The sequence below is a fragment of the Pan paniscus genome, chromosome 17 (assembly GCF_029289425.2).
Source record: "Pan paniscus chromosome 17, NHGRI_mPanPan1-v2.0_pri, whole genome shotgun sequence".
Taxonomy (NCBI): Eukaryota; Metazoa; Chordata; class Mammalia; order Primates; family Hominidae; genus Pan; species Pan paniscus.
The window spans coordinates 40602582-40629833 of record NC_073266.2 but is presented as its reverse complement, the minus strand read 5'-3'; the positions used below and the strand labels follow the sequence as shown (position 1 = coordinate 40629833).

At 47.2% G+C, this 27252-nt stretch overlaps 1 protein-coding gene across 2 annotated transcripts in view; it reads right to left on the bottom strand.

Moving 5' to 3' along the window:
• CABLES1 (Cdk5 and Abl enzyme substrate 1) overlaps nt 1–27252 on the bottom strand; it is a 124453-nt gene that overhangs the window by 58477 nt on the left and 38724 nt on the right. For both annotated transcript variants that reach the window (XM_003830344.6, XM_034943449.3), the window contains exons 2-3: nt 12704–12775; nt 7096–7188 (exon numbers count right to left, since the gene is read on the bottom strand). In XM_003830344.6, the coding sequence (XP_003830392.2) occupies nt 7096–7188; nt 12704–12775 (165 nt within the window). The remainder of the gene's footprint in view (nt 1–7095; nt 7189–12703; nt 12776–27252) is intronic.

Below are 27252 nucleotides of genomic sequence, written 5' to 3'. Positions count from 1 at the left end.
CAATAATTCCTCTTGCCCTAAACCCTGGTAACCTCTTATCTACTTTCTGTCTATATGGACTATTCTGGTTATTTCATATAAATGGAGTCAATTGACATTTGACCTTTCGTGATTGGCTCATTTCACTCAGCTTATTTTCAAGGTTCATCACAACTCCTTCCACAAAGTCCACTGCTGGGGGACCATCCTAATACACATCTAGCTTTCTATGACATGACATGCACGCTGATGGTAACACCACAGATGGGACCCGCCCTGGTTGGGTGCAAAGGCGACACCAGCCTTCCGTGATACTAGCCTTCCATCAGGACAAACTAAATTAGCTCCCTCTGTATTGGCATTGCATTGTGAGCCTGGGGTGGAACACACTGTCCTAAATGCCAAGATATTTTTCATGTGTACTAAAAAATCTGTATCCTGTGCTATAATCAGCAGTCCACCTGAATTACATTTATCCTTGCTCAGTTTAATCTCGGTGGACTGGCTCTAGCATTTCCAGTGAATGAAGTATCTGCATCTTGGTTCTCATCTGTAATGCTCCTTCCTGCTTCTGCTCTCCCTGCTTTTAGCTTTCCACATGGCTGACAACGAGGCTTCTGGGCCTTTACGCCAATCACTCATCTACGCTGCAGGAGATAATGCTGGCTGCAGGGACTGCAGGAGATAACGCTGGCTGCAGGAGATAACTGGCTGCAGGAGGTAACGCTGGCGGGAATACCACATGCTATTCTATTCAAACTCGCCCTCAGGCTGATGATGGTCAGCTGACAAATTTCAGCCACCTGCAGAAACTCCAGCTTCACAATCACCCGGCCCTTCTCACTGCTCTATCCACAGGGACATGCGATAGTGAGGAATAAACTGACATTTTGCCGCAATCTAGATATGTAATGTCCATGGCACTTCCTCACTTTACTAACTAAGTTATTCCATCAATGAGGAATCGAAGTTGATGGGACATGACATTTTCTTAGTGAACTCACGTTGACTGCTAGCAACCTCCACACAAACCGTCTGTTCTCAAACTCTGCTAAGCATCAGCTCTAGGCTTGCCAGTCTACGATTATTAAAATCTACCCTCTCCCGACCGGGCACGGTGGCTCACGCCTGTAATCCCAGCACTTTGGGAGGCCAAGGCGGGCGGATCACAAGGTCAGGAGATCGAGACCTTCCTGGCTAACATGGTGAAACCCCGTCTCTACTAAAAAAGTACAAAAAAATTAGCTGGGCATGGTGGCGGGTGCCTGTAGTCCCAGCTACTCGGGAGGCTGAGGCAGGAGAATGGTGTGAACCCAGGAGGCGGAGTTTGCAGTGAGCCGAGATCACACCACTGCACTGCAGCCTGGGAGACAGAGTGAGACTCCATCTAAAAAAAAAAGAATCTACCCTCTCCCATTACCCTCACACTTGTTTCCACTGTAAGGCAACTTTTGCTTGGTATCAGACTTAAAACTTCATTCATTCTCCACGGCACTTTAAAGATCATCTGTATTTCCAAATTCTTTCTATTCTCCAGGACCTAGCCCTGATGACTACAATTCACTTAAAAGGCCTCTCTGTTTATTCAACTTGCTGAGTGCCTACTGTGTGCCTGGTAGGTGGCTTTGTTTAGAGTCTGCACTTCCAGTTCTACTTGGTGAGGAAGTTAAAAGCAGGCCAGCAGCTGACATCTGCTGACCCCGTACCATCATCCCAGGAAATTCGCCATCCTTTCCCTTCTGCTTCTGACCATTGTCTTAATAGTAATAGCCTATGGCTATTACTGGTGTTTTATTTTATTGTGGGAAAAAATATATATATACACATATATAAAACATAAAATGCCATCTAATCAGTGTGCTATTCAGTGTCATTAAGTACATGCACAATGTTGGGCAACCATCATCACTGTGTATTCCTAAAACTTTTCCATCACCCCTAATAGAAACTCTGTACTCATTAAGCAATAATTCCCTCTTGCCCTAACCCCTGGTAACCTCTTACCTACCACCTTCTGTCTCTATGGACTATTCTGGATATTTCAATTAAATGGAGTCATATGACATTTGACCTTTTGTGACTGGCTCATTTCACTCAGCTTATTTTCAAGATTCATCCACATTGTAGCATGTATCAGTACTGATTCCTTTTCATGGCCAAATACTACTCCATTGTATGGATACAGCACATGGTCTATCCATGCATCTGCTGAGACACTGGGGTTGTTTCCACCTATTAGCTATTGTGAATAACACTGCATTGGTGTATAAATATCTGTCTGAATACCTATTTCAATTCTTCTGGGTATACAACTAGCAATTAATTGCTAGGTAATTAATTACAACTAGCAATTAATTGTATCGTAATTTTATGTTTAACTTTTTGAAGAACCACCCAACTTTCCCACGGTGTCTGCACCATTTTATATTCCATCAGCAATGTATGACAGTTCCAATTTTATTTTCTTTTTAACAATCGAGTTCATCTAGACTTTAGTCTCCCTCACCCCATTCTTGTAAGTTTGCTTAAGCCATTTTAAAAATTAATCCTTGGCCTTAAGCTAATGATTTTTAAAAAATCAGAATGCAAGAGGGAATTTTCTCAAAGTCCACCATGACACACTATCTTACTGCATATGGATTTTTATCTCCCACATTCTCGTCAATGGAGACAATGAACTTTGCAATCTGATGCCTGGATGTGAATTCTACTTCCCACTCTCGGGATCATGAATGTTTTAGTTTCCTACGGTTGCAGAACTAACTGCCACAAAGTTAGTGACTTAAAACAACACAAATGTATTATCTTACAATTCTGGAGGTCAGAACTTGGAAATGGGACTCATGGAGCTAAAATCGAGGTGTTAGCAGAGCTGGTTCCCACGGGAGGCTGTAGGGAGAATTGGTTTTCTTGCCTTTTCCAGATTCTTAGCAGCTGCCTGCATTTCTTGGTTTATGGCTCCATCCTCTACCTTCAAAGCCAGCAAAGCCAGAGGAGTCTTTCTCCTATTGCATCACTCTTGACACTGACGATCCTGCCTCCTTCTTCCACTTTTAAGGACTCTGTAACTACACTGGGGCCACCTAAATAATCCAGGATAAACTCCCATTTAAAGGTCAGCTTATTTGCGCCTTAGTTCCCCTTTGCCATGTAACCTAACACAGTAACAGGTCCTGGGGATGGGATGTGGATATCTCTGAGGGCCGTTACTCTGCCTGCCACTAGACAGTAATGCCCTACTCAGGTTGTTTCAAGGATTATTTGTATTTCTAAATTCTTTCCATTCCTCGAGATCTAGTCCTGAAGACAAACTCATTTAAAAGGCATCTCTACTCATTTATTTGACAAACACCTATTGAGTTTTGAGTTAATGAAACAAAGCATGTTTATATTTTGGGTTTTTGTTTTTGAGACAGGGTCTTGCTCTGTCACCCAGGCTGGAGTGTAGTGGTGTGATCTCGGCTTACAGAAACCTCCATCCCCCAGACTCAAGCAATCCTCCCACCTCAGCCTCCCTAATAGCTGGGACCACAGTCGCATGCCACCGTGCCTGGTTAATTTTTGTATTTTTTTTGTAGAGACGGGGTTTCACCACGCTGCCCAGGCTGGTCTTGAACTTCTGAGCTCAAGCGATCCACTTGCCTCAGCCTCCCAAAGTTATCGGATTACAGGCATGAGCCACCATGCCTGGTCCAAAACAATGCATGTTAAAAACTTAGAGCCTGGCACCCAGCAAGCACTCAATCAAGGCATCTATTACCATCTTATCATCCTTGTAACTTTATCATCTCTTCTGGAAACATGCTCCAACCCAGAATAATCTACTTCTTAGTCTAAACTTTCTGCGACCGTGTTCCTAAAATCCAGTGTTCTTTTCCAGCTATGAAGTCCACAACATGACCTCCCTCCAGGTCCTGAGGACTGGTCTGCCTTCTCTGTTAAGGCAGAATTGGAGCTGAGAGCAGCATCCCTCATGGCTTCCCCTACCTGCTAGGAGACAAAACACCCAGCAGGGCCAGCCAAGAGCTCCTGCCACGCTCTGGTTCTAGCAGTGGTACTGACATTCCCTCCACTCCATCTGGCTGGTCTGCGATCTGTTGGGCACTGTCCTTCTTAGCCTCCACCTGGCCCAACGATTTGCAGCATGACCCCAAAGCACCCTCAGTTTGGCTCCTCCGCACTGTATCTGCACACCAAGCCCTCTAGAAGGTCCCAATGCCAGCCTCACGGAATTCAGATGCCAGAGAGATGAAGAGAGTTTTTACAGAAGGCAAACTCCATCCTCCATTGCAACCACGTACTTCCGCGGAAGGCGTTCACTTCCACTTTGCATGCCGGCTGGGATTTGTGGTCCAGTGTCACAGGGTGAAGTGATTCCTCACAGGTGAACATGGAGCTGTCTCAGGCCCCAAGGTTTATTTTCTAAGCAGCTACTCTGATATTGATCACGAGGTATATTTAAGTTTTTTGTTTTGTTTTTTCAATGCCACAAGTATTGTCTTTTATTATATCTGGTTCTCAGTTTTAAAAGCATGTTTTCCCCTTTCTGTCTCAAAATGTGCTTGAAACTCTTGGTTAGGTCAGACGTGAGTATCACAACAGAGGTTCCCTGTTCATTTCTCGAGCTGCACTCTGGTCCTTGCTGAGACGAGAAGTCCATATCCTCCTCAATACTGGGGCCTCTATCACACGGTCAGCAGGTCTGGGGACGCGGGAGCCTCCATGCCAGGGTTTTCAGGGTCAGAAGAGCAAATGAGCCGTGGATCTGGCCTGCAGACTGAGAGGCTGGGCTGTGCTCATCAGGGGTCCCAAGGAGACTCAGGAGCTGGGCACAGCCCGATGCACAGATGTGACTGAGGCTGCGCAGGCAGGGAGGGAGCCTGCAGGGGCCTTGGGGAACGTGCAGGTGCCACACACTCACTTCCCATTTCTGAGGTGGGGGGATCGGAGACCCCTAAGCCAGCACAGGGGTGCCTCCCTCTGAGATCACGAGCAGAACCCCTCCTACCTGTCATTTCAGGGACTGGGCTCACCCAATGCCCCGGCTGCCTCCAGCAGGAGATTCTGCTCCTGCTGCCCAGCTGCCGTGGGGCAGAGCTTCTGCTTTCCTCTCTCGAAAGGCTGGGTCATGTCCTCTCATTCATCAGCTCTTGACTACAATTTCCTTCTGTCACCTCAGAAATCGTATTTTCTTCCTGGCTTCCTCCCAGGCTCTCACTTTCATCTGTCTAAGGACAATCCCTCCTTGCTAATAAACCTCAAGTGGGAGGGCCAGCCCCTCCTGCCGGCCCTTTCATCTGCCCTTTGCACAAGAAAACCAGCTCTCACCTGGGCATACGACCCGCCTACAGCCTGCGGTTCCCACACAGGCCCTAGAGCTCTCTTTCCTGCCCTAAATTCCAATTCTCAGATGTTCAGATAAGCTAAGAATCCTCTTGGCTCCCCCTGAAAACTCCCCAGCAAAACTGCCAGCAATTGCAGGCTTTGCTGTTTACGTTGTCTTAGGTCAAGAGTGTGCTGGGGAAGGTGGCTCCGTAATGTTCTTTGGAAATCTCATTAATCCAAGTCTTTTATTAACTGTATCCTCTCACTACCTAACCATGCTGGGGTAATTATCTGACTTTGTGCCGTGCCAGCTAGCATCAGAGGTGGGAACACTACTCCTTGACCCATTCCTTTGGCTTTGTCATTGACTTCATTGAGAAATTAAAGGCTTTCTACATTTATGTTACGATTAAAGAGATCATGAACAAAAACATAAATGTAAATCAATGGTAGATAATTACACTAAAATGGCATGAGTAAGCTCTGTATTCTGTAAGTAAAAGCCTCAAAAGAAAACAATGGCAGTGGTTAAATAAAGCACAATAATTCTTAAGTGTCAGCGAAAAAAGGTGAGAGAAATTCAGAGTATTCGATTTAACAAATAACTTGGTAAATTTAAACTAAAAGCATTGTACTTAAAATATGAACATATACTGACGATGTAAAAATCATTTGGAAAGCTCAATTTTGCTATTCTGAAACCATTGCAACTGTTATAAAATCGTGTTCCCTGTCCTTATAAGGCTTTAAAACTAGGCATAAACTTCAAGATAACAAGCCTGTAAAAACTGTAATTGTTGTGGGTTATTATACAGGCTGTACAGGGTACTTTACTCCCGACTTACAGTCATGCTGGGCCTTAATGAGTCTAACTAAAAGACTTTTTAGCAATTTTCATTTTGTATGGATTAGAGAGTATTAGTGGGGCCCATATGGTCTTCTATAAATTAGGAGATCAAACAAGAGAGTCTTCTACAGCAGGACCTCAGCTCTGGATGGCGTCTCTAACTCACCCATTCAAGTCAGTGGGGAGCAACTGCCCCCAAGGGTTACACAGCACCAGGGACCCCAGAGGTCTTGGACTCTGTCCCCATGCACCATTGGAGCTGAGATGAATGGACTTAGCCATCCAATCATGAGCATGCTGGCAACAATGATTCTGATCTATCTGTTGTCTGGAAGGTTTTAATATCACGGTCATATAAATTTCAACCAGTTTTATTTAATGGTGCTTTCCAAACGAGCAGCTGAAGAGCTGGAGAAACACATACTCCAGATGTTGGCTGGCCCAGGAAGCAGGATCAGCACTGAGGAAGAATCTGCCAGCAAAGTCATGATTCTACTCTCCTAAAAAGAGAGTCAAAGCCAGGACCCAAACTAAGTTCAGGCGCATATCTGGGAGGGCATTTATTGACCAGAGCACACAGTGGTAGTGAAAAACGAAAACAAAACCAACAAAGCAGAAAAACAAATAAAAACTCCCCAAAACTCAACTGTTTTTCTGTTCAAAGATTTCTATAAAAATCCGTTCGTGTGTTCTCAAAAACTCAGTTTGTTTCTGGTCTAAACATCTCACTTCGCCTTAGAGAGCATTCATTATTCTCTACAGATTGCTTTTAGTGATTCTGGCATGAGTGGGGTGGAAATTGTCGGGGAAGGTTCCATGAGATCCTGCTCATCTTAAAAGTGTGGGCTTGCGTTTGCTGAGTTTTGGCCACTAAAACTGTCCCCTCCTCCAGTCCCTGTCTCCACCCACTGGTGCTGGCAGCCGCTTCTGTGTGAATGTAGTACCTGCCATTCCTGGTATCGTGTTGCCGCATGTTCTTGATAAAATGAATCTTCTTAAAATTCTTTGGTCTGGGTGAACCTGAGAGAGTTCGACATCTGAAAAATAAAGTCATTTCAAAAACACAGTCAGTTGCCTGCTGGACAGCTGAGACGTCTCCACATAAAGACAGGAAGGAAGGACCAGACAAATGGCTTGAGTCACCCCAAAGCAGGCAGGAGTCTGCGAGGATAATGAAGACAACACGGCTGGAAGCAAGGAAGCCTAAAAAAGGCCCAATAATAGACAACTTCTTGATAATACTGTTATTATTTTACATGGGTCTCTAAAAAGCCAACTAATCAAGAATATTGTCCCCTGCATTAAAAAAAACAAAAACCTATGCAGATTCCGAAGACATTATTCTTTATTGTTGTCTTAAAAAGAATCCTGCTGTATCAACGAAGGGGAAGGGAACCAAAAACTGTACATTTAAAGGGGGTAGGGAAACACCGGAAAATTCAGTTCAAAAACAAGCCTGAATCATTTTTCTTCTGCAACAAGATTTTGGCCTGAATTACCTGGACAGCTGCCTTAAGTTTCAACTTGACCTGCTATGCCTGGGAGGTCACAGCTTTACACTGAATGAGAAATCAGAGACCCAACTAGTTGCTGTTTTTGTTTTGTTTTGTTTTTAAGACAAATTTTAAATAAACATTTGTTGAGCTAAAATGGCTCGGATTCAAGTTTTCAAAAAATTTTTATTTTGCTGGAGTATACAGCATTTGCCTGTACTATAGGACTGGCAAAATAGACCATAGGCCAAGGAGACCTTATTTGTGTGTAGTGTTTTCACCTGGCAAATTTTAAGTTACAAAACCACAATCACAACGACAGAAAAGCAAAATGCTCAACAAACAAGAGTCTCAGTTTATTCTAGATAAAAGGGGCTGTGACTTTTCGATTTTGGGTTTTGCTACCGAAAAACCTTTCTGACCTGGGCCACAGGAGCCAGCTCCTGCCATGGGACATGGGTGCCTGTGACCTGATTCTTGACTCTAAAGAAAGATTCTGGGCTGGGCGTGGTGGCTCACGCCTGTAATCGCAGCACTTTGGGAGGCCGAGGAGGGTGGATCAACTGAGGTCAGGAGTTCCAGACCAGCCTGGCCAATATGGTGAAACCCCGTCTCTACTAAAAATACAAAAATCAGCCTGGCACGGTGGCAGGTGCCTGTAATCCCAGCCACTCAGGAGGCTGAGGCAGGAGAATCGCTTCAACCCGGGAGGCCGAGGTTGCAATGAGCCAAGATCGTGCCACTGTGCTCCAGCCTGGGCGACAGAGTGAGACACAGTCTGGGGGAAAAAAAAAAAAAAAAGAAAGATTCTTTTAAAGGCTTGCAGAACCCTGTTTGAGGACATTTAGTAGATGCTTCCTGTGGCTTTCAGGAGGGGTTAGAGTGGGGTTGGGATTGACACTCCCCCACCCAACTCTAGGCCTCCAAACCCAGATTTTTAATTTTTTTAAAAAGAAAGGCAAGGCCTTGCTCTGTCGCCCAGGCTGGAATGCAGTGGTGCCATCATAGCTCACTGCAGCCTCAAAATCCTCCCACCTCAGCCTCCCAAAGTGCTGGGATTATAGGTGTGAGCCACTGCGCCTGGGCCACTAAACCCAGATTTAATTGGCTAAGGTTCAAGGAGATAGGACCTCACTCTGCCTTTTGCTCTCTGAGAGCAGACCCAGAACTCCAAACAGCCTCATTTCTTCCTCCAGAATGACTGCTCCAATCTGCAGGCCACTCAAAGTTCCCACCTGTCACACACACGCAAAGAAGGTTCTTGAAACATGGAGTCACTGGAAAGAGGAGAATCCCTGAAAGCATAAAGTGGTTTCTAGATAGGGCCAAGGGCTCAGAAGCATCCTTATACCACTTCCCTGGCCTCCTTTCCCAGGAGCAGAGCTTCCTGGGCCAGTCAATCTGAGGGCAGCAGGCCAAGAGCTAGACAGTGTGCGGGTTCAGGCGGCTCGCAGATCCTGCCACCTCAGCAGACTCTAGCTCCTTCCTCCCACCTCCCAGCTGCAGGAAGCTGGGACTGACGCCAGCACAGACGAAGGATGGCCTGAGCTGCTCTCTGCAGAAAGAGGGGCCCCAGATTCCTCAGCCTTCTTCTGGAAGTGGAAATCCACAAAAGGGCCACAGGTGGCTGTCTGTACCAACAAAGGAAGGAGCTGAGGCCGCGATCACTTTAACAGCTGCGGCCACCAGCATCCATCCACCCAGTCTGGAAAACCAGGGCAGGTGCCGATGGCGGCCACGTTTGCTGCAAACAAATAGAGGTTTTTCTTGACAACTAGTAGAGACGGCTTAACTCCTTATTTTTGGACACCAGGTAACCACTAGGCAGGTGCAAAACTTCTCAGTCCAAGTCCTCTCATGACGCATGCTCAGTTCTTGGAGTTACAGGTAGATACAGGAAATCCACTAACAAACCATGATGTGCTAGAGGAAAGTAGGACTTTTAACAGGGTAACTTAACAAGATCTTTTAATTCCATATCAGCACCCAATTCTAACTGCACATACACCCTACTAATCTAGCCCTTCATTAAGCAAGCTGTTTGTTGTCTTGCCTTTTTTTTTTTTTTAAGCATTCAACCAAATCACCAGGGAATCTAAGAAATGCTTTAAGAGAATTGTGGCATTGGCAACAATTGCCAAGGAACTGGAATACCGGGTGCTCAGGTTGGCAGGTTAAGCAAAGAATGAATTAATTTCACAGCCGCCTGCAACAGCGTGTAAACATCCATTTAAAAACATACATTTTAAGTGATGCAAAATTAAATTAGCATAGAATTAAATTAAAAATTAATTTAATGAAAGATTAGCTCTTTCTTGTTAGCACTGATTACAGGATATACTTAATTATGCAAAAGGTCTAATAGATTCCTTGGAGCCATTTGTTCTTCTGCTAAGCTTAAAAGCAAGTTGGGCTAATAGCCTTCCACCCCCACAGTTCCCAAAATACTTCAGCATCATTATTGGTGTTACCATTTCACAGACCAGAGAAGGCTTCAGCGATCAGCCAATTGGTCTTCCCATTTTATAGATGGGAAAACTGAGGCCCCAGAGACACTAAGTCAATTTCCAATGCTACATACCCAGCTGGAGTCAGGCTAAGAACTCAGGTTCCCAGGCTCTCAAACTAATGTCTCTTCTTCTACATCATGCTAATATAACTCCTAGGAATAAGTGAATTTCTAAGTAAATATGAGAACAGTTATGCTTTTTAAGTTCTCTTTTTTTAAAGTTTTCTTTTTTAAGAAACTCCAGGCTAGAGTGCAGTGTTGAGCATAGCTCATTTAAGTCTTGAACTCCTGGGTTCAAGCAATCCTGTCGCCTCAGCCTCCTGAGTAGCTGGAACTACAGGTGCACATCCATGTGCCTGGTTAATTTTTTTTTTTTTTTTTTGTAGAGATGGGGTCTCACTACATTGCCCAGGATGATCTCAAACTCCTAACCTCAAGCAACCCCTCTGCCTCAACCTCTCAAAGTGCTGGGGTTACAGGTGTGAGCCACTGTGCCCAGCCAATATGAGAACCTTATTTATTTATGTATTTTTGCGTTGACTGATTGATTGTAGACATGGGGGTCTCACTACATTGCCCAGGCTGGTCTTGAACTCCTGGACTAAGCAATCTTCCTGCTTCCACCTCCCCAAGTGCTAGGATTATAGGTGTGAGCCACTGCACCCGGCTGAGAACTTTTTTAAATCAAAAAAAGGTCCTTTAGTGGAATAAACACTTGATTTCTAAAACTCTTCTGATTTCTGACATTCTTAGAATTTTATAATAACAAGATTTGAGGTTCAGTGCAGTATTCTGTGAGAGCTGGTACAAGTCACAGTTGAGGCCAACAAGCATTTTTACTGCATTCATTTGTGCTACCACAAGGCTGAGGACCAGTCTGGGTGGATTCCGTGAAGAGGGGTGACAGCGTACCAACCAGGAACGCAGAACCCACGTCCTCCTCCGGCCTCTCCTCGACACCTCGAGACTCAAGGACACTGCATCCCGAGGCTCAACAGCCCTGCCTGGGAATTCCTGAAGAGGGGAGAGCCCTTTGTAGCTGGTACCCCGAGTCACCCGGTTTCCTTCGGCTCACAGTGGCCACGTTGTTCCAAGGACCATGGCTTCTGGTAGCCTCTTGAAACTCCAGGGGCTTCTCAACGTTATTCATGGATTTTCCCGTTTGTGGCAGGAGTGAGGGAGCACCTCAGTCAGATCGCGACGTCACTCACTCTAACACCAAAGCCACTCAGTGCGCCTGCGAACACCTCTCCTGCATGCTCGCTGAGTATGTGGACCAAGGCCAGCTCCCTCATTTGACTTTCAGCGTAGCTTTCTGTATGACTCCTGCAGGGAAATGGCCTTCTCCCACTGAACTGCTCCTCACAGAGTAACACTTGTTCCCAGGCCGCGTTTGCCACACAGCCACATACCACACATCCTAGGAGGCGCCTGGAGGTTACCCACGCTTTGAAAAAGACTCCAAAAGTGGAGATGGGACTGTTCAGCCCTTTCTCTTTGGGATGATGTCAGTGACAAAGTTCACAGTTGCCGGACACTTCCCCTCTGACCCCAGGCTGCCTGTGCTCACTCTGCCCTCCGCTCTTCATGCAGGCGGAGCCTGTAGACACGGGCTCTGCCCTGGGAGTGGAGCTTCAGGTGGGGAAGGAGCCAGATCCAGGGGGAGGCCATCTCCTACAGCAGCACCCTGCCAGGCTCAGAAGGAAGAGCCAGGCGCTCCCAAGTCCTGGCCTGGCCAAGGTACGCACGGTGCAGATGCGGGTTCCAGGAGGAGCTGATGGAAGTCCACAGGAGCTCACCTCCTCCCGATGCCCTCCCTGCTGCCGCCTGCCCTGCAGTCCCCGGGAAGCCCGTGTCCCATCTTCCTGGCTCACTCCCACATGCTGCCCCACCCAGCTCAGGGCTGCAGTGAGGATGGAAGGGGGTGCAGTACACCTGAGTGCACTCTCGTCCATGAGGGCCTGGCTGGGTTAGAGGAGAGGAACCTGTCAGTCACCGGCACAGCACAGCACAGCTCAGCAATGGCCGTCACCCAAAAAGACGCCTTGCAAGCACTCTTCTAATCCCGAGGGAGAAACAGAACACTTTCAGACCCCAGAGAGCACTCACAACTATCCTAATTGGGCTTCCCAGCACCTAGCCAGGGAGCGACATCGTGGTTACCTCCTGAGGAGTTCTTGTTGCCCCTCCCGCTGAGAATGAAGTCCAGGACTGTACCTACTGTGTGACTGCACCTGGGGGATGGGCCGGGACAATGCTGGGTCTTGTTCCATTAAGCAGCAGTTTACAAAATGAAGAGGCGCCACGGAAAGAAAAGCACCCAAATCTCCACGCAAACTGGGCTACTCCAACACCTAATTGGATTTAACGTTGTCTAGTTCTAGTGGTCCTCAGAGATGGGTTAGACACTAGGAGATGTCCCATAGTCCCTGGAGTTCAGATGGTTATTTTTAAATTTAATTCTATAGATCAAGAAGTTAAAAAACCAAAATCAATCTCTGGCTGTCATGGTGTACTGTTTACATATACATAAATGAAACAGAAAATTACCTCCGGAGAGGGGCGTTCTCCTCAATATCTTCCAGGGTCTCCAAGGAAGATCTCTGGGAGATGAGGCGCCGTCTGCAGAAAGAAGGAAAAAATCTGGGAGTTAAAACTGCATTGCAGAACTGATCAGACATTTGTGCAAATCTAAAACTACCCTAAAACAAAAACATGAAGTCCGTTAAGAAAAGATCAGACAAAAGCTGTCTCTAAGAGGCTGCCATGTTCCCACCCTGCACGCCAGGCCCATCTTGCTGGCTGAATCCTGAACATTCTCCCTGGTTAGAGGGCCTCTTTGTGATGATTAAGGAAGTGACTGATCCTTTTGATGCTGACACTTCCCCCAAGGACACACACACACACACACACACACACAAAGACAAGGTGCCTCTTGTAATATATAGGATAACTTGAGCGCCGTGTGCAGCTTTTCTAAGGCATTAGCTAATACTGTTAAGTATTCCACTATCACTGATTTGAACCCGGTAACTGATAAATATTAAATCTGAAACCCTATTAAAAACAACTTCAAAATCATTAGGATGCAATAAAAAGGTTATGCTCCCTGGATGGCCATGATTTCAAAAGCAACTAGAAACAAGAAAAAAAATTATTCCTTTGGGAGAGTTTCTCATAGACAGGGTAGAAAGAATAAATATATGGCATGATTACGCAAAACATTAACTCTTCTGGGCTGCTAAGGAATTGCAAACCGCCTGCTAAAACCTCCCTAGTCTACCAGTTTCTTTTGCTAGGCTGAAATAAGAACAGGTCCTAGTTAACTAAGAATATCAGGTACAGGGAGCAGGGTAGGGTGGTGGTAACTTTAAATAAATCTACTTGAACAAAGACCATCATTTGATAGTAAATGATTTGGCAGAGCAGGGATGGATTGAAAAAGTTTGGGTTGTTCCTTAAAACGGAACTAAAAATATTAAGATAAGTCTATTTTTTACTACATTTGGCAAAACATAGCCTAGGAACATGCAGTCATAACCATGTTCTAATTTGCCCTAATGAACAAAGAATGAAATGACTTTTTGGTGTTTTTTTGTTTTTGTTTCTAATTTTGTGTGTACTTTTTCTGACCAACTACTCTGATACCTTTGGCTTGTTTGGCTTTTCTAAGACAATCAGAAAGGTCATTTTTGTAGCAAACTATTCAACAGCTTCATCAATTTTCCACCTTTCATAATTTTTTGATACTCAAATCCTTTAAAAAAAAATACTTGTGGCCGGGCACGGTGGCTCACGCCTGTAATCCCAGCACTTTGGGAGGCCCAGGCAGGCTGATCACCTGAGGTCAGGAATTTGAGACCATCCTGGGCAACATGGTGAAACCCTGTCTTTACTAAAAATACAAAAATTAGCCGGGTGTGGTGGCGGGCGCCTGTAGTCCCAGCTACTCAGGAGGCTGAGGCAGGAGAATGGCGTGAACCCAGGAGGCAGAGGTTGCAGTGAGCTGAGATCGCGCCACTGGACTCCAGCCTGGAGACAGAGCAAGACTCCGTCTCAAAAAAATACTCATCATACAGCCTCCTTGTCTCTTCTCCAACTGTAAAACAGCAGAACATAGAACACTCTCAGCTCCTCACTCATCAATGTGTGTGAACCAAGCACACACATCACCCTCTGTGTTCATGACATACCGGACTTTCTACAGAAACTGTGGTTTCACTCTGCAATTAACTAACAGTGAATTTCCATTTCAATAATATTGCCAGATTTCTAAGAGTCAGCCAGAGCTATGGAAGAGGCACCAGTCTTACCTGAGAGCAGTGCAGAGGCGAGCTGAGGAGGTGGGGAACTGATTTTACAGGTAGCCAGTTCATGAGTAGACAGGACTTCCCCGCACAGCCCCGTAACTCAGGGGACAGAGCTTGCCTAGACCCCTGTGACAGCACCTGCAGCTGCAGCTCTGAAGTGCCTGTGCTATGGGTTGAGACACAGCCCTCTGAAATCCCAGTTAATCCTAGGAAAGCAGGCAGCGAGCCTAGCCTCTCTCCAGGTGCTGAGTCCCAGGCTGGACTGGGGGAGACTCACATCTGCCCATTGCAGATCTCAGCAGCAGAAACCCCATGTTACCCATCCAGGGTGGTGTAATTCTACACAGGAGAATGCCTAGGGGGCTAGAATCAGACACTGAAATTGCAATCCTGGGGTCCAAAGGCTGTGGGGTCTGAGAAAGCTCCTTAATCCGGCTGGGCATGGTGGCTCACACCTGTAATCCCAGCACTTTGGGAGGCCGAGGTGGGTGGATCACCTGAGATCAGGAGTTTGAGACCAGCATGGCCAACATGGTGACCCATCTCTACTGAAAATACACAATTAGCCGGGTGTGGTGGTGCATGCTTGTAATCCCAGCTACTCGGGAGGCTGAGGCAGGAGAATCGCTTGAACCCAGGAGGCAGAGGTTGCAGTGAGCCGAGATCAAGCCACTGCACTCCAGCCTGGGCAACAAGAGCGAAACTCCGTCTTGGGGAAAAAAAAAAAAAGGAAGAGAAAAGAAAGCAAGCTCCTTAATCCTTGACCCTCAGTTTGTTCATCTATGAAATGGGAAACAACAATTAACTAAGAAAGGGACACATGTAAAGTCCCAGGCCCACGGCAGTTCTTAATGAATGGGAGCTACTGGGCTTTTGATTGACACTCCAGTTTCCTTCACTGAGGCTGCACCCTGACCTGCACCCCAGCTCAGCTGACCAGGAGCAGGCTGAGTGTCCTAACTCTAGGTTCTGGCCCCCACTCAAGGCCTTGCCAGTGGCAGGGTCACCCCAAAATGCCTTGTGCCTGAGCCCACCCAAGATGTGTACATGTTCCTTCCACACCTATACCCACTTCAAAGCACAACTAACTCTGTGCACGTACACAGTGGGGTGCACTGAGAAGCACAAGTCATACTCACTGATGTGCTGGCCACCTATAAAATTAGTGGCCCCCATGTCTCCTTGCACTGCTCTCAGGTCTCCCTACAGCCAGAAGGCAGTGATTAAAAGATTTACTGTTTATCTCTGTATGATGCTCTGAGCTTTTAAATCCAAAGTAAAACACTCATTTAAGTATTTACTTAAATTAAGTATGCACATCCAAATTGTCATTAGGGATAACTTCCACAGGCAGAAATAAATGTATAGGCTTCGGATCCTGAGAATCTCAACACGTTCTGTCACACTTTGGCCTTCCTTTGTAGAAGAGCATTTTCAGGTGGCCAGTAAATAGGCAATTGATGTTTTGTTCAATCTGCACCCAGGCAAGTGAGGCGATCATGCAGAAGAAGGGCTGAAGGCTACCCTCCTTCAGGTACCCTAAGGAGGCCTGGGGAGGCCCTGGGTGGGCTCTTCGGGCAGCATAGATGCTGCCCAGGCTCTGGCAGAGCCCAGAGCCCAGCCAGGCAGGTTCACCTCTCCATGTATCCACCCCCACCCACTCAACAATGTGACCGTGAGCCCTGTCATGAGCCCTGTCAGGAACACATAGCTGAACCAGGCTTGCCTCCTGTCCTCAGGGGCTGAGAGTCACATGGGGATCCATGGGACGGCCACCAGGAAGCCCCATTAACAGTCCCTGAAGTCCCTGCGTCCTTCAGGGCTGTGGTGTGGAGAACACTCCAGCTGAGTCCCACAGTGAGCACAGAAGGCCCTGCCGGGAAGCACAGACTCCTCCAACATCCACCAGCGTGTTTCACCCTAGAAAATCAGGCCCATCCACAAAAGCACACGACCCAATAACTCCCCTCTCACAAAGCCGTAGCCACCTCTTCCTGCACCAGAAACGAGAAAGGCTCATTTGGAAAAGAACCAGATGAAAATATACCTTTCTTTAAAGTTATAAGGGTTTTTCTAAAACCCAGCACATTCGGTAATTCCCCTCAGGAGCTGAACAGGTGTGAATTCACACACACACATTATTACAGATTAAACATCTGTGTCCCCTCAAAATTCACGTGTTGAAATCATAACCCCCACTGTGATGGTATGAGGTGGTGGGGTCTGTGGGAAGTGATCTGTCATAAGAGTGGAGCCCTCATGAATGGGATTAGTGCCCTTGTAAAGGGGACCCCGGAGAGCTCTCTAGCTCCCTTTCTGCCATGTGAGGACACTACAAGTTGGTCATCTGTAACTGGAAGAGCCCTCATCTGACCCCAACCATGCTTGCACCCAGATAGTGACCTTCTAGCCTTCAGACCTGTGAGAAAATACATTTCTTTACTTTTTATTTATTTATTTTTTTCTGAGACAGAGTCTCGCTCTGTCACCCAGGATGGAGTGCAGTGACACAATCTTGGCTCACTGCAACCTCTGCCTCCCAGGCTCAATCAATTCTTGTGCCTCAGCCTCTCGAGTAGCTGGGATTATAGGTGCACGCGACCACACCCAGCTAATTTTTGTATTTTTAGTAGAGACAGGGTTTCGCCACACTGGCCAGGCAGGTCTCGAACTACTGGTCTCAAGTGATCCGCCTGCCTCGGCCTCCCAAAGTGCTGGGATTATAGCCATGAGCTACCATGCCCGGCCGAGAAAATACATTTCTATTGTTTATAAGCCATCCAGTCTTTGGTACTTCATTATAGAAGTCTGAACTCAGACGGACCTACACACACACACACACACACACACACACACACACACACACACACGTGCCGGTATGCAAGGGCACACATTAGCACACATGGGCACTTCTGATCAGGACTCCTTAAAGGGGAAAAAATCCACGCCCAAATGCCCACCTGTTCCTTTAACTTCAGCAGATGTACTTCCCTTCTTTGTGAATGGAACCAACCAGTATATTCTGAGACAAAGAAGAGAACTTGGAACTACCACCAGTCACTGTAAAGAAACCATCCTGTGGTACCAGCAAACAGCAAAGGATGCCTGCCCTTCCAGCCTAAGATAAGGACCTGTTCCCTGCCTCAAGGGTTGCCCTGTGAACTGGTAGTGTCACTCAGCAGCGCTCATCTCTGCCCCACCCCCACACCTTGCTGGATCCTCCCAAGGTATGTCGTAGTGTCTTCTCCCTCACCTTCCAACCCCAGAAAGCCTGTAATAAACAAAAAGCCTCAGGGCGGGCGGCCAATCTTAAACAGCCACTTTTCACTCTGTAATTTCCCTCATAAATTAAGTCCATTACTATGCAAACTCCTTATCATTATAGACTTAACAAGCAGAGGTCTTTGCATATTTTAATGACTGACAAAGAACACTTAGCCTTGGACCAAAATAGCAGGCTGACCAAGTAGACATATGGTAAGAGACTGGCAGGGTTCAAAGCAAGAGTAATATGCACTGACATCATCAGATGGAAGTGTGTATGTCTAGTCTCCAGACTGAATGTACACTCAGGGCTCCCAGACTTGTCTGACAGTTACAAGTTAGATCCTTCCACACTGGCCACACTTTGGAGTTCATGCTTAATGCTCATGCGTAAGGCAGCCTCCTGAAAGCACCCACGCCTGTTTTACAATATCCTTGGAATGCTAAGCAAGGAAGTCATAATCCATGACAACACGACTGCACATCTGGATATTCCTACGCGGACCAAATTAATCCACTCATCATGAAGGGATAACGGTTCCTCCGTGGGTGCAAATCACTGTATACTCCCGGGACGCAGGGCTGGTCACAAGGGTGCTGTTAGAATAAGTTCACTTACCCTGAAAGCTTAAGGAAAGGTCACTTGGGGAAGAAGAGAGGGGAAAGAAAGTATACAGAAGAACCTGTGGCTGGAGTGACAAAGCACTGGGAGAGGCAGGCCCGAGGGCCAGCATTTCTAAAGTGACTTTTATGCAGAAAAGGGTCATTGGACCTATTTCCAGGCCAGGAAGAGAGGCCAACCATCCACACTGATGAGGGGACGCAGGCCCAGAGGCCTGACCATCCCAAAGGCCCTCCTCACTAATGCTCTGTCATCATCCTGATCTGCAGCGACTCTGAGGACCCCGGAGAGTGAGAGGCAAAATGGAGGTGTGTGTGGTCCAGGTACCTTCCTCAGCTCTGTTGGAGGTGTCCTCTCTCCTGAGCCTGGTAAGCAGAGTGCCCTGAAGAAAGCACCGGGAGACAGGTGAGCGCCTCGCTGCTGTCCCTGCCGACCAGTGAGGGTGCAGCAGTGTCATCGTGGGGTCTGGTGGGGCAAGCTGGTCAAGGCCAATCCCCTATGCAGTCACCTGGGGCAGCAGCTCAGTCCGAAGGACAACGTGAGGCAGTGGGCACCCAGGGGAAAGCTCTGGCCCGAGAGTTAGGACCAGCCCACCTCGTGGAAGGTGACCCTTGGCCTCAGTCTGCTTCCAGTATGAAATGAGAAAGTAGCGTAGATCGATGCTCTCAACGCTGTCTGCACATCAGAATCCCCAGGGAGCAACAAAATCACCAAAGCCTGAGTCCACCTTGAGATTCTGATTTACTGGTCTGGGTGTGGCTGGATAAACGGGGTTTTAGACACTCCTGGGGGATTCTAGTGAGAAGTACAGTTGAGTCCCATTGAAATAGCTCCAGTGTTCTGTGCAGGCCAAAGGCGGGTGAGAACCTTCTCCTAACATTCCATTTATTTACCTTACTTTCCTGCATCAGCAAATTTGGGATGGAAATGATCATAACCAACCTCCAGATAATAGGTGGTCTCCTTTATCCTTGAATGAGGAACTTTTAAGGTTCAACAAGCAAGAAGAAAGAGAGCTAGTTAGCCTGGAGCACTGAGGCCCGCAAAAGACCAAAAGGCTTTCAAGTATAAACAGGTGGATGATATGTATAATATATGCACGTTACATGGGTGTGAAGAACCAGTTCTGTGTTCTCTGAGAGCAAAATATGAGCTCTGAGAGCAGAAAATGACTTGGGTAAACACCTGGGCCAACCACCTCTCTACTCACAAAAAAGGCAATTTCCTTAATGGCTCTAGTGTTCCCCATGGGTGTACCCCCCTTCCTGGCTGCACGCTGGGCCACTGGATGGCACAGTTGCTTCTTCACAGGTGTGGAAGAGGTGAGAGTGTCTTGGATACCTCAATTACACAGGTGAGGAAGGAGCTGAGGTCATGATTACTTCACATCTGTCCAGACAGTTATTATGACCAAATAAACCCCAAGCATAGAAACAATTTATTAACACAGTCACAAGACACCCAAAAGCTTGTCATTATTTGCTTTGGTACTTATGTCTTTCTCTCACTCACCAACCTCCCTCTCCCAAACAAAATGGAAACACCCTAGAAGCGAGCTGCTTGGGAGGGGCCATGCTGTCACAGCCTGTGTGTTCCTAGGAAGGGACCATGCTTGGCCAACAGCAGGTACTCAATCACGGCTGGCTGAATACAGGAACAAATTCCCCTCACCAGGTAGGTGGGTATTCCTGGACTTTTCCCAGAGAGCACCTGACCTTCTGACCTTCCATTCAATGCTTTTCTATACACAATTATTAGTGGGCATCTTTTTTTTTTTTTTTTTGAGACGAAGCTTTGCTCTTGTTGCCCAGGCTGGAGTGCAATGGTGTGATCTTGGCTTACCACAACCTCCACGTCCCGGGTTCAGGCAATTCTCCTGCCTCAGCCTCCCAAGTAGCTGGGACTACAGGCACATACCACCACATCCAGCTAATTTTTTTGTACTTTTAGTAGAGATGGGGTTTCACCATGTTGGCCAGGCTGGTCCTGAACACCTGACCTCAGGTGATCCACCCGCCGAGGCCTCCCAAAGTGCTGGGATTACAGGCGTGAGCTGGGATTACACCGCGGCTGGCCTAGGGTCGCTTTCTTTAATACATGCATTCCCAGTCTGGTCAACAGAGTCCAGAAATCCTCCTCAGCTTCCCAATGCCCCAGGACAAGGAGGTTATGGGTAAGGAGTCAGGGCTGGACAGCAAGAAGTCCCACTTCAACCTTATAGACTCTGGGAACCTACATGTTCTAGCCTCCTTTACCGACTTAGTCACCAAGCCTCAAGGAGCCCAATCAGGACCCAGCAAGAAAAGGCTTGGGGCACATTAGCCTAGAAAGCAGGGTTGGCCCTTGAGGCAACTAGAAAATCCCTTTTTTGTTACAGAATCTCTGACTTTCTGGGCGGAAGCCTCCATCCCCTGCTTCTTGCATCCCTCCATCCCCCCACCACAGACATGATCTTTTGCTCTCGAAATGGTGTTCAGCTCATGCAGAAAAGGTGTCCTAAAAAGTAGGGTACAAATCTGTAGTTTGTAACTGTTTGACTATGGAAGCCTACTACTTAAAGGAGCCCTAAAATGAAAAACTATGTATAAACCCAAGAATTAAAATCAGCTGCGCTTAGTGGCATGCACCGGCAGTCTCAGCTACTCAGGAGGCTGAGGCACGCTTGAACCCAGGAAGTCGAGGTTGCAATGAGTTATGATCGCATTACTGCACTCTAGCCTGGGTGACAGAGTGAGACCCTGTCTTTACAAATAAATAAGTAAACAAATAAGCCCAAGAATTGTACTATCATGTGTATGTCATTTGTGAAATGCTGGTTTTCAAATACTAGGCTCTCTTAAAGGAAAATGCCCCTCCATCACCCTGTTGTTATTTCCTTCATTTCCCTAGCAGCGTCTTAAGCTGTTGAGTGCCACAGCACCATCAGCCTGCTCCTCACATTCATCAAATAAGTGATGATAACATTGTTCGTGAGTTGGCAAACTTCAATGCCAAGATTCCAGATGCTCCTCCAGCAGAAGTCCAATCAGACTGCGCTCACTTAAAAAACAAACTGTTGGCCAGGCGCGGTGGCTCATGCCTGTAATCCTAGCACTTTGGGAGGCCGAGGCGGGTGGATCACGAGGTCAGGAGATCGAGACCATCCTGGCTAACACAGTGAAACCCAGTCTCTACTAAAAATACAAAAAAAAAATTAGCCGGGCGTGGTGGCGGGCGCCTGTAGTCCCAGCTACTCAGAAAGCTGAGGCAGGAGAATGGCATGAACCCGGGAGGCGGAGCTTGCAGTGAGCCAAGACTGCGTCACTGCACTCCAGCCTGGGCAACAGAGCGAGACTCCGTCTCAAAAAACAAAAAAACAAAAACAAAAACAAAAACAAAACAAAACTGTTTCACCCTAGTACACGTGTTCACAGATGAAGAAAAAAAAGTCAGCTGCTACCTCTTAACAGAAGATACACAGACCCTTAAAGCAAAACGGCCTTCCCTTCAGCCTGAGGACACATCCATTAGACACATGCTTAGTTTTGTTGTCCACGGATCTAAAGCTTTGTCCAGCAGCAAAAGTGCTGATGAAAGTAAGCATGGCCCTTACTGCTCACCTGGCAACAGCTGCTTGTTAGACCCTGGAGGAACTCCAAGGGGAGAGCCACAGAGTCTGACACTACAGTGGCATACTGGCCGGGCCAGGTCACCAGGCTGGGGTGACTGGAGGAGCATTTGGTCTTGACCAGTCAGCCTGATGCCATCCATACCTCTGAGCACTGGGCACACAGCTGGCTTGGAAGGAAAACCTCCTCTCTGAGCCTCAACTAACACGCTGAAAGCCAGATCCATATCCAGAATACAGACCAAAGGAATTCAAAATCCCTGGGGTGGGGGAGTCACTGGGATTTTTCTTGTAAAGGAAGGAAGACAGGATTATCTTTAAGAAAAGCAGGGATGGTTAGATTTTTTTAAATTAGACAAAATGCGAAGAAACCGTTTTTTCTTTATTTTTTTAGACGGAGTCTCTGTCTCCCAGGGTGGAGTGCAGTGGCGCGATCTCGGCTCACTGCAACCTCTGCCTCCTGGGTTCAAGCGATTCTCCTGCCTCAGCCTCCTGAGTAGCTGGGATTACAGGGACCCGCCACAATACCCGACTAGTTTTTGTATTTTTAGTAGAGACAGGGTTTCACCGTGTTGGCCAGGCTGGTCTCGAACTCCTGGCTTCAGGCAATTGGCCCGCCTCGGCCTCCCAAAGTGTTGGGATTACTGGTGTGAGCCACCACGCCCGGCCAAGAAACTGGTTTTGAATCTGGCTATGTTTTAAAGTCTCCAGCTGATGAATCAGGCAAAAACCAAATTAAAATCAATACACTAGAGTTGCCAATCAGCTTGTTCAAATAAGGTCTGTTTCTACATTTTCATAGGTGGGTCAAGAAAGTGACTCTCTAAATGTTTACAGAGAATACAAAAGGCTCTTGGCTTGCCTGAGTTTACTTTTGTTTCAAGGGCTCTCATCAGACTTGCCAAATCCTGAAAAATCAAGGTGTGAGGTTATCTTGGTATATGGGGCTATTTAGAGCTGACAGGAACTGCTGCTACGATTTAATAGCTGGCCAGAAATTCATCCCCAAAGATCTCCCAGTCTACCCTGCCCACTGCTGTCCTGCTAATCTTGAAAAACACTCTTTCCCTCATGTCAGTCCCTACTTGAAGATCCAGTGATACCCCCTGGGAATAAGTTCAAACTCTTTTGACAAAGGGTCTAGAGGGAAGGTCAGAACACAGCAGCAGACACAGCACACCTGGCCGCCATGAAGGTACATGCCCAGGGTCCCTGGACAGCCTTAGGGTATCAGGACATCAGGCGGCCAGCCCAGGGTCCCTGGACAGCCTCACGGTATCAGGACATCAGGCGGCCAGCCCAGGGTCCCTGGACAGCCTTACGGTATCAGGACATCAGGCGGCCAGCCCAGGGTCGCTGGCTCAGTGGCAGTGCTGCATTCTAATTCATACTTGGCCTCGTCCCAGAGGGAGGGGCCCTGCCCTGCTGCTGTAGGGGCACACAATGGAATACGCAGAAGGGTAGAACCATGAGAAGCAGGTACTGGGTACTGGTTGAAAAAAAAAAAAATCAGGATCCGAAAAGGTTTTGTTTGGCTGATGAGATAAACCGCTTTGATCTTGCTACAGAACACATTGGATACTCATGGAGGGGGTGGGGAAGAAAAGTGGGGGCCCAGCCAGGACAGGATATGGGTGGGAAGGGAATATTGGAAAGGGAAAACCACTAGAAATAAAAGGGCCAGCTTCACCCTAGACAGAAATGCGCCCTATGCATCTAAGTCCAAGGAGTTTGCGGCCAACTTACCTATGTTCTGAATGGGCGTCAGGCTCCAAGGAATCAAATCCAGGCGTTCTCTGCAAAGGGCTTCCCTGAGCCGGGCAAGGAGGGTGGCTGGGAATGCAGCACCTGGTCCCATGGTTTAAGGACACTGTGGAGTGTGTCCACACCTGGAGGCCAAACCAGGTGTGGAGTACATGAGGGAGCCAGGGAGAGCCAAGGTTTTAATTGGGAGAGGAGAAGAGAGTACCTCTAACAGAGGGGGCAGGCAGGCCATGGCAGGGGGCCTGAGGGGCTTCCTACATGCACTTTCCCAGAGCCCAACAGGACAGGACAGAACTGGGACTCGGTGAGGCATAGGAAGAATTCCCCCCAGCAAAGTCCGGCCCCAGGAAAAGAGCCCAGCGGGAGCCAGGAGACAGACAGGTTCGCAATCAGACGGCCAGTCTTAGCTCCAGGAGGACCCGGACAGAGACCCCAACAGCCAAGTGGACAAGCTGACCACACATAGACCGGCGGGGCTGGGGCTGGTATCACAGCACAATGAACGTGTGTGTGTGTGTGTGTATGTGTGTGTATGTACACACGTGCTCACACATAGCACCTTTCAGTCTCACACCCGAACACAGGAGGTACAGGGCTACGAACACTTCAGGGCTTACATGGGGGAGCAAGGGTGTGGTGCAGGGGGCCAGAGTTACCTCCTTAGACAGAGGCTGAGCAGAACTCGTTCCTGAGACTTGGTCTGACGGGGCCCCGAGCCTGACAATGGCCTGTGCTGGAGCTGTCTCGCTTCCTCCCCAGTCACTGTGAGGGCTCACTGGTGCTTTGGAAGAATGCCTTTACCTGCTGAAGACTTTCTAAGCCAGATATGCATTTATTTTTCCTTCGAACACAAGACAAGGACCCTCTGTGCCTAGCTCTGTGGGATTTGAAGAAGGTGAGGGAGAACCGAACCCTGCTGGAGGGACACACTCCTGTCCCTTCCTCCACAGTCAGGAGAGAACGGAGCTAACTTCATTAGAACCAGCAGGGGCTCAGGCGGGGGTCCTCACATCCAAGCTGGTGTTTACCGGACCCTTCAGAGGGCTGCCCTCCTAGGGAGGACGCCAGTAAAACACTCCCTGGAGTCTCCCCCTTGGTGTCCAGCGTGACCTTCCTCTGTTCTGAAGGGCCTTCAGCAGGAGTGGATTTTGACAGCTCAGAAACTGCATGCAATTATCTATAGCAAAATCGGATTGATGGGGCTTTGTGAATCCTTATTTTCTAGGAGTTTTTCAGGTTAACTGTGGCCCACACTCAATAGTGGTTTATGGAAACAAAGACTGATGCCTCTTCCTTGTCTATCCGAATTACCTCAGATTCCTTTCTGGAAGCCTGCTGAAAAAAATGCCTGCTTCTCCCTGGCTACCCATGTTTATTCTCTTCACTGGAAGCTGAATGGGGATTGGGTACAGCTAAATTGATGGCCTCCAAATAAAGGGTTTATGGCATAAGGCAGGGGTCCCCAAGCCCCAGGCCATGGACCAGTACTGGGGTCTTATGACCTATTAGGAATGGGGGCCACACAGTAGCAGGCAAGTGGCGGGCAAGCAAGCATTACTGCCTGGGCTCTGCCTACCGTGAGATCAGCGGGGCATCAGATTCTCATAGGAGCACCAAGCCTATTGTGAACTATGCACTCGAGGGATCTAGGTTGCACACTCCTTTTAAGAATTTAATGCCCAGTGATCTCAGGTGGAACAGTTTCATCCCGAAACCATCCCCCCACCCCCAGTGCATGGAAAAACTGTCTTCCAGGAAACAGGTCCCTGATGCCAAAAAAGGTTGGGGACCACTGGCATAAGGAATGCCCAAATGTGGCCAAATCTCAGTTCAAAAGAAAATTCAGAATCTGCCTCACCCTCTCGTCATCCACCCAAATCCTACCTTCCTCCACCTGCTCTGTGAAGCTGTCCCTGACATTTTCTGAATTCCTACAACATTTGGTATCTTTATTACATTTGGAAATATTCATATCTAAATACTTGTAGATTGGTTGACTTTATTCTTTTTATTTTACATTTATTCATCTCCAACCTGACAGCAGGTATCTTGAGGACAAATAACTATGTCTTTCTTTCTTTCTTTGAAACCCCTTCAATGATTAGCACATTACCTGGTACATAGGAGGTGCTCAATAAATCCTTAAGCATAGCAGGAACAACTCCACAGGGTTGGCTCAGGAGGAACAAGGGTGTACCTTAAAAGCTCCAGGGGACCAGTAGCAGTGGCTCATGCCTATAATCTGAGACTTTGGGAAGCCAAGGTGGGCAGATGGCTTGAGCTCAGGAGTTTGAGACCAGCCTGGGCAACATGGCAAAACCCCAATTTCTACAAAAACTATGAAAATTAGCTTGGTGTGGTGGCGCATGCAGGAGGATCACTTGATCCCAGGAGGTAGAGGCTGCAGTGAGCTGTATTTGCACCACTGCACTCCAGCCTGGGTGACAAAGTAAGACGCAATGCAAAAAAAGAAAGAAAGAAAAGAAAAAGCTCCAGGTAGTCATTTTACCATTTTTACTCCAAGACCTTCGGCAAGCCAGCAGAAGCCCAGGAATGAGGTCAAAAATGAAAGCCAGGACCTTAGAAATAATCTAGAACACTGATGTTCAAACTTCTGAGCAGCAGAATGCTTTTTTCTCCCAAATTAAACCTTACACCAAATCCCAAAATATAAATCAGATTAGAACAATTATAAATTTTATAAACTTGAGAGTATAATATTGACTTATATCTCAATCACTGTTAGAGCAGTGTAGCTGTTTTGAGGTACAAACAAATCTAAAACCAGAAGCTCTTAGTGACATTTCTAGTCTAAGGTCAATCTCAGAATCTAATTTGTTTCTTTTGGTCTTGGTTGTACAGTAAGGATATAATCACCATTGAAAGAGATAAGTGGGTGCCTGTGGTAACCATTTTTAAACATGTCAAGGCCCAATTCAATTTAACGGATGTGGCAGGTGAAGCGTAACTGCACAAAATCAACTTAGTCTGGCAGCGTGAGTTAACTAATGCATAATTAGTTAATTAATGCATAAGTCACCAGTATGTCAGGCTTTGCTATAGAAAGCTATCGAGTTTATTTTACTGCAGTTTAAAAAACATATATATATATATGGTGTAACATGTATACACATACAAATTATATTCCAAAATGTTAAACACAGGCCGGGCACGGTGGGCTCACGCCTGTAATCCCAGCACTTTGGGAGGCCAAGGTGGGCAGATTACGAGGTCAGGAGATCGACACCATCCTGGCTAACATGGTGAAATCCTGTCTCTACTAAAAATGCAAAAAAATTAGCCAGGTGTGGTGGTGGGTGCCTGTAGTCCCAGCTACTTGGGAGGCTGAGGCAGGAGAATGGCGTGAACCCGGGAGGTGGAGCTTGCAGTGAACTGAGATCGCACCACTGCACTACAGCCTGGGCGACACAGCGAGACTCTGTCTCAAAAAAAAAAAAAAAAAAAGTTTTAAACACAGAGTCACCCCATATGACCAATAATCCTACTCCTAAATATAATCAAAGAAAGATGC